A 7,500-nucleotide genomic window follows, 5' to 3' on the forward strand; every position below is an offset into this window, starting at 1 on the left:
ATTTTGATATTATTCCAAAGCTTAATTTATTTTACTTGTATTTAACAGAAATGATTAGTAGTTATGTTCAGTGATGTCTAATGCAATTAAACACAAATTTGGAATTGGAATTCTATGTTTGTGCGCATGCGCATTTTTCCTTCGTTGCGCTTCAGAGTTTATTTTCTTGAATAATAGTGATTTTATTTTAATGATTGTAGGATTTTTCTGTAGACGGGGACCCGTTTTCGTTCCGCAGAGTTACGACACATTTTAAAACTCCGTGTTGTCCCGTAACTTTTGCGCGCTAAAGGTGTGATTTTAAATCTCATTTCAATAGAAATGACCGGTGTTTTTGTCTCGTGCAGGCGCATGTTCCCATTCCTGAGCTTCAACATTGCGGGGCTGAACGTGAGCGCGCACTACAACGTGTTCGTGGAGGTCGTGCTCGCGGACCCGAACCACTGGCGCTTCCAGGGCGGGAAATGGGTCACGTGCGGCAAAGCGGACAACAACATGCAAGGTGAGGAAAAGGAGGAGGACCGGAGGGTTGCACGCGCTCCCGTGCCGTTATACCTGCTCTGCGCGTGACAATCCAACGTATTTTATAACGTACAGCTGTAATGTGACCGTAAAATTTGGCTGTAAATATAAATTGTCATTTAGAGTTAAAATGGTTTTAAAATTAAGGCGCGTTTGGGCAAGAATGTAAATAAATAAATATTATTGCGCGGTGAAAGATTGTAGTTTTACGCGCTCGCTGCTGCTGCTGCAGTACAGAGAAGTGATACATAATAAATAACCAGAATATTTATCAATATGAATATCATCAATAACACTGATGTTTCGAGTAAATGAACACTTTCATTAAAGCAACCTCCTTTATTCTGGTTGTAATTGTGATCAGGGAATTTTACAGTGAACGCGTTTAAAGAAAACAGCAGTGATAAATCATTTACACGCCACTGTTTTAATGCACGTCTGTAAAGATTTAAAGCTTTATTTACAAGGTGCTGCACAGCGGCGTGTTGTTCTAAATAACTTCTCACAGTAATGTGTGGTTACATGCGCACTTTCACTGCAGAGGAAAAGGGAACTAGAGATACTGAGTGATTCAAAACGTTAACACTTCTATAACATGCTGATTCGGGTTAATAATAACGGCGTGCCAACGTAGAGCACGGTGAAGAAAACACTTCAAATTTAGAATGATAATAATAATAATAATAATAATTATTAATAATAATAATTAATAATAGTAATAATTAATAATAATAATTAATAATTAATAATTAATAATAATAATACAGCTTTTCATGAATGTGAGGTAGCAAAAGTAAATTAGGAGGATTATAGAGGTACATGTTAAAATGTGTTCATTATTTTAGTTAAATGTATTAATTTATTTATTTTTATTTATTTATTTGGTAAAATATGATTTAGTCTAAAAGGAATGTAGTTCCAGATAAACAGAACCTGATCATTGTTACTGGCATGCTAACATCAAGTGCACACTTTTTGTACCATTAGTGCCCATCATTTACCTTGTTTTTATTCGATTGTAAATTATCATTAAAATTCTAAAAATAAAAAAATGTAATATTGACAAACTGGGATCTTTAATTCCTATTTAATTCAGTGGAAATAAGTGCTTGAGAAATGTTTAGGTTCTAGGGATTTAGGTATGAAATACATATGAAAGAGTTTGATAAAACATCATTAAAATCAAATTGTCTTAAATTGTCACTATTTCTGTATTTTAATAAAAACTAAAAAAATGTGTACGGTGTTTATAAAACACATGAAATGTAAATGATGATAAAATCAAACAAATTACATAAAATACTGACTCAGTTTTAAGGTTTCAGAAAAGCATGAATTACTTTTTCCATTTGATTTAATTTGCATGCATAAAATTTAAATTCAGCAGGAGTTTAGAAAGTGAGAAGCTCTAAGTGTGTGTGTGTGTGTGTGTGTGTGTGTGTGTGTGTGTGTGTGTGTGTGTGTGTGTGTGTGTGTGTGTGTGTGTATTGAGATGATTATGTAGATGTCTCCTCTTCAGAACAAAACCACAGTGTTTAGGTCAGAGAATATTTGCTTTTTATTTGAACATTTTGCAAACCAGTCACTGACCTTCACTCCACACTCCTCAGGATCTGACAGGGATTCATGGCTATAAGCGGGACAAGTGAGGACCGTGAGCTCGTGTGTAATCTGAATAATTTGTGTGTTAATTCAGGAAATAAGATGTACGTGCACCCAGAATCGCCAAATACAGGGGCACACTGGATGCGGCAGGAGATTTCGTTCAGCAAGCTGAAACTGACCAACAACAAGGGCGCAAACAACAACAATACTCAGGTACACACTCAGACACACAAATATATACACAACCTAGTATTAGTGATCTTGTGGGGGGAAAAAAAAACAAGGTTTCCTGACATCATGCATTTATTTTTTTGGTTGCATTAAATATTAAACTCAAATTCATACACATCCTGGTTTTAGTGGACTTGTGGGAACCGCTTGTGCTCTTAAACCCAGTAAAACACACACATACACACTAGTATTAGTCAATTTGGAGAGTAACGTGTTCTTGTAAGCTCGATAATGTGTCGTCAACAACAAAATGTCTTTGTATTGGTGTTTATTTAAGTGTCTCATTTTATCTCAGTAGAGGTGAATTTTGGGGACCGGAGTGTCGTCATCAAGGCAGTAAAACACAGTTACACACTGACGCGTACATTTTTCTGTTAGCGAATTAGCAGTAAATATATACACACATCTTGGTGAATTTGAGGATGAAATCAGAATAGACACACACACACACACACACACACGCACACACACACGCGGTCATGTATACAAACAGGTTGTTACACTGTACATTAATTCTTTGTTAAATTCCTTCCAGTAAAACACACACACTGTACCAGTGTGTTATCAGTGGGTTGGAAGTGGCACTGTGAGGTGGAGAGTGATGTGTGTTACATGTAGGATCTGTGAGGTACGTAGGATGATGGACCAGTGATACAAGATGTCTAACTGGACAAGATGTCCAAGATGTGGACAGAGTCAGTCGTACGTGTCGGTGAGAGTCGCTGACGAGTCTGATGAAAAGTATTCCACACCGCTGTGAGTTTTTAGACTTTACACTTGCGTAGCGTCTGTGTGATGGCAGGAGTGTAAACAGGCTGTTTTCATGTTCCATGAGCTGCTCCGACATCATATTGTAGGCTCTCCTGGTGAACCTGGCATTGTAAAATATCCCTCAGTGACGTGATGTACGCTGGTTCTCTGATGGTTATAAAACACACATGCATACATCAATACACACATTGTAGTATTCGGGAATTTGTGGGGACCTTAAGTTTTTGTGTCCTAATAAACACAGTACTGTTTCAGAATGACCCCCTGATGAAGTGCAGTATACGTGTGTTTATTTTAAAGTCGTGTTACACCTTAAGCATGCAAACACACACACACACACACGCACCTTAGTATTGGTAAACCTGTGGAGACCTGGTGTTCTCGTTAGCGTAGGTCTGATATATTCGCCTTTATGTTTGTTTATCATGTGTTGGTTACTTATTGGTCGGCTGTGTGACCTGATAAGAAAATAATCTGAAGTCTTTATAAGTAACACAATAAAAAGTTGTTTCTTTGTCTTGTAGCTCAGACAAACCGGTTTGAAATAAATTGTGTGTTTGTGGTTGTGTTGTGACCCCCCCCACCCCCACCCCCACTGTGTGAAATTGCCTTAAATAGTGTGAACTCACTGCACAGCATCTGAGGTGCAAATTTTCACTTTTTTATGCTAGCAAATCAACTTTATACACACAGACACACACACACACACACACACGCGCACTGATGGTTATTTGTGTAAAAGCTGTAGGATGATTCCACACACACACACAGACAAACACACGCACACACTTTGAAGTGTCAAACCGCTATGCATCGTCCAAGGAAACGATGACAAAGCAACTTGAACACACATTTCATGCAGCGTTTTAAAGCGTCACTGAACCTGTTTGTTTTTTTCTCATTAATGAAGCCACGCTACTACGCTTAGCTCTCAAGTTAGCATGCTAGCCAAATAGCTCAGGTGTAAATGAGGGCGTAACAAGTTTAGCAGTATTTAGCCAATGGGAGAGAAGATAATGTGATTTTTGCACCAGATCTAATCCGATTTAGGAAGATTTTGCACCAAGAAACCAAAAACTGAGTGGCTTCATTTTACTGATGGTCCTACACTCTCTTTAGCACCTGCTAATTGTGCTGTACAAATTACAGCATGAAAATAAGGTAAAGCAGAAACATTAGGAACACAACAGCACATTCGACTATAATCCACATACAGGACAGATTCGTTCCCTTTATAAATGTACCAGACGAGTGATCAGTGGGATGAAACATTAAACTCATGTTCTCTGGACCTTAGAGCTAAAGGTCATGTGTTCGTGTCTGTGTGAGAGTTTATGTAGAGACTTCACACTTCTGCTAATCACTAATTAGCTATTTACTGATCAGGCTCTTGGTGTAACATGATAACTCGACTGGTGCAGAGTGAGAAGTGCTGAAAAATTACTGGATCTGTCTCTCTGTCTGTGTGTCTCTGTCTGTCTGTGTGTCTCTGTCTGTCTGTGTGTCTCTGTCTGTCTGTGTGTCTCTGTCTGTCTGGGTGTCTCTGTCTGCCTGCCTGTCTCTGTCTGCCTGCCTGTCTCTGTCTGCCTGCCTGTCTCTGTCTGCCTGCCTGTGTGTCTCTGTCTGTCTGTCTGCCTGTGTGTCTCTGTCTGTCTGTCTGCCTGTGTGTCTCTGTCTGTCTGTCTGCCTGTGTGTCTCTGTCTGTCTGTCATTCTGCAGTATCACATTCTTCCCTCAGCACTTGCAGTAGGTTCCAGGTGTGTGTGTGTGTGTGTGTGTGTGTGTGTGTGTGTGTGTGTGTGTGTGAGAGAGATATTTGGCTGAAGTAGAGAGACTTTTGTTTGTGGTTTGACAACTCTGTGCCATTTTTGCAAAGGCAGAAAAATTCATACAGAACCTGTGTGTGTGTGTGTGTGTGTGTGTGTGTGTGATTTTATTGTTTATTGTACACAAAATTTAACATACGAAGCCGACTTGTAAACAAATTTAATTGTTTACATCGCTATACTGAGAGTAATGTTTGGCCTGTAAATGTATGTGTGTGTGTGTGTGTGTGTGTGTGTGTGTGTGTGTGTGTGTGTGTGTGTGTGTGTTTAGATGATCGTCCTGCAGTCTCTTCATAAGTATCAGCCGAGGCTGCACATAGTTGAGGTGAGTGAAGACGGGGTGGAGGACATGAGCGGAGAGTCCAAAACTCAAACCTTCACTTTCCCTGAAAACCAGTTCATCGCGGTCACCGCTTACCAGAACACAGATGTAAGACACACACACACACACACACACACACACATACACACACATCAGTCTCACTTCCTTCTGCTTTCTTGACCTTCTGTGCCGTTAGTAAAGTGAATTTTTCTCTCTCTAGATCACACAGTTAAAGATCGACCACAACCCTTTTGCTAAAGGCTTCAGAGATAATTATGACTCGTAAGTGTCTCTCTCTCTCTCTCTCTCTCTCTCTCTCACACACACACACACACACACACACACACACACACACACACACAGACTGGTTGCTGCATACATGAGAGAGATATACAGAGGTATAAAGCTATAGAATGATGGACAATAACATGGATGAATAGACATGGAGCGATATAGGAAAGAGTGGAGAGTTCGAGGGAGATACTGTATGACTGATGTTACAGTTTTGTCCATGAGGAAATACAGAATCATTAAAGACCGTTGTTGTGTTTAAGAGTGTACGAGTTCACTACGAGCAGAAATGCCAAATAAATGCTTATTATTTTTTGTTGATCTCTAAAAGAGATCAGGAGTTTAGCATTAGCTCTTTGGCACTCAGTACACTGGGAAAGGGGTTCTTTAAGGGTTCTTGGCTTCATCCTAAAAAGCTTTTTCTTTATTTTGACCAATTTTTCACCATTTAAGGGTTTAAACAAGAGCCCTTAATGAGTGTGTACTGTGTGTTGATCAGTTAATGTTCACTTGTCAGTTGTTGACCAGAAAGGAATGTTTTAAGATGTCCATCTACACTCAGATTAACACCATTGTCTCTGTCAATATTTCTCTCTCTCTCTCTCTATTCCTCCCTCTCTCTCTCTCTCTCTCTCTCTCTCTCTCTCTCTCTCTCTCTCTCTCTCTCTCTCTCTCTCTCTCTCTCTCTCTCTCACAGGATGTACACAGCTCCTGAGAGTGATCGATTGACCCCGTCCCCCACTGACTCGCCTCGTTCACACCAGATCGTCCCAGGAGCACGTTACGCCATGCAGCCTTTCTTTCAGGACCAGTTTGTGAATAATCTCCCACAGAATCACCGTTTATACGGCGGAGAACGTGCTGTGCCTCAGACCAACGGCCTCCTGTCTCCTCAGAGTGACGACTCGTCCATCTCCGCATCATCCGCGTCCTCCGCCGCTCAGCGGTGGTTCGTCACTCCCGTCCAGCAAAACGAGGCCGAATACTCCGTCCTTCCTTATGGCATTAAACCTATCCCGCTCCAGAGCCCACACTCATTTGGGTATTACCCAGAATCCTCTGCTTTTGCCTCAATCTCAGCTGGCTGGAGCGGCGGGAGAAGTTCCTATCAGAGGAAAATGGCTGCCGGTCTGCCGTGGTCACCTCGCCCGAGTCCGCCGTCCTTCTCTTTTCCTGAAGACCCTCTCACCACGACGACGATAACGACGAGCACTAAAGATAAGCTGCAGGATGAAGGAACAGCGGTTAGTGCGGGCGCTGGGGGAGTCTGGGGGCTGGAAACAGCTTCAGATTTGAAGCCCTTGGACAAATTCGATGCCCCCTATGCCATGGTGTGTAAAAGACGACGTCTCTCATCCAGCGCCAACGCTTCACCCACCATAAAGTGCGAGGACGTGACGAGTGATGAGTACGGAAAAGAGCAGCCTAAAAGCTACTATGCTTTTTACACCAGCCCTTAAATGAATATTGTCTCGGGTTTTCTCTCTCTCCTGCGCCGCTCCCCTCGCTCTGCTATTTTAAAGTGCTTTTTAAATCTTTTTATTTTATTTTTTTATTTTAACGCAGGTGCCAAAGCTCTGTGCTCCTTATCGTGATCTTAATTTTTATTTTTGACATTTTGTGAAAGGGGATTTTCCTTTTTATCTTTTTAAATAATCTGCTGTTTTTAAGTTTCTTTTCTATTTTAAACATAGATATATATTATATATAAAATCAGTGTGATGGTTTTTCCTCTCCCTTTAATTTAAGATCCTTTGGTTGTACAGTAATTGTGCACTTTAGATTGTGATGTATCTTGTATAAATTGTCTACATGGCACTGGTATGAGATGTGTAATAAAATGTGCTTTTCATAAAGTTCTTCATTTCCTTTTTGTTTTCTTCTTTTTAACACACTCAAATAATTAAATGCTATAAAAGGCAAATCTATTCT

General features: G+C 40.4%; 1 protein-coding gene across 3 annotated transcripts in view; it reads left to right on the plus strand.

Moving 5' to 3' along the window:
• The window catches only part of eomesa (eomesodermin homolog a), a 10,359-nt gene extending 2,932 nt beyond the window's left edge, over window positions 1–7,427 (plus strand). For all 3 annotated transcript variants that reach the window (XM_027156626.2, XM_027156625.2, XM_027156624.2), the window contains 5 exons: window positions 348–502; window positions 2,219–2,340; window positions 5,227–5,385; window positions 5,498–5,559; window positions 6,266–7,427. In XM_027156626.2, the coding sequence (XP_027012427.1) occupies window positions 348–502; window positions 2,219–2,340; window positions 5,227–5,385; window positions 5,498–5,559; window positions 6,266–7,028 (1,261 nt within the window). In that variant the 3' untranslated portion in view covers window positions 7,029–7,427. The remainder of the gene's footprint in view (window positions 1–347; window positions 503–2,218; window positions 2,341–5,226; window positions 5,386–5,497; window positions 5,560–6,265) is intronic.
• Window positions 7,428–7,500: the final 73 nt, after the last annotated feature.

This window comes from Tachysurus fulvidraco, chromosome 10, assembly GCF_022655615.1.
Source record: "Tachysurus fulvidraco isolate hzauxx_2018 chromosome 10, HZAU_PFXX_2.0, whole genome shotgun sequence".
Lineage (NCBI taxonomy): Eukaryota > Metazoa > Chordata > Actinopteri > Siluriformes > Bagridae > Tachysurus > Tachysurus fulvidraco.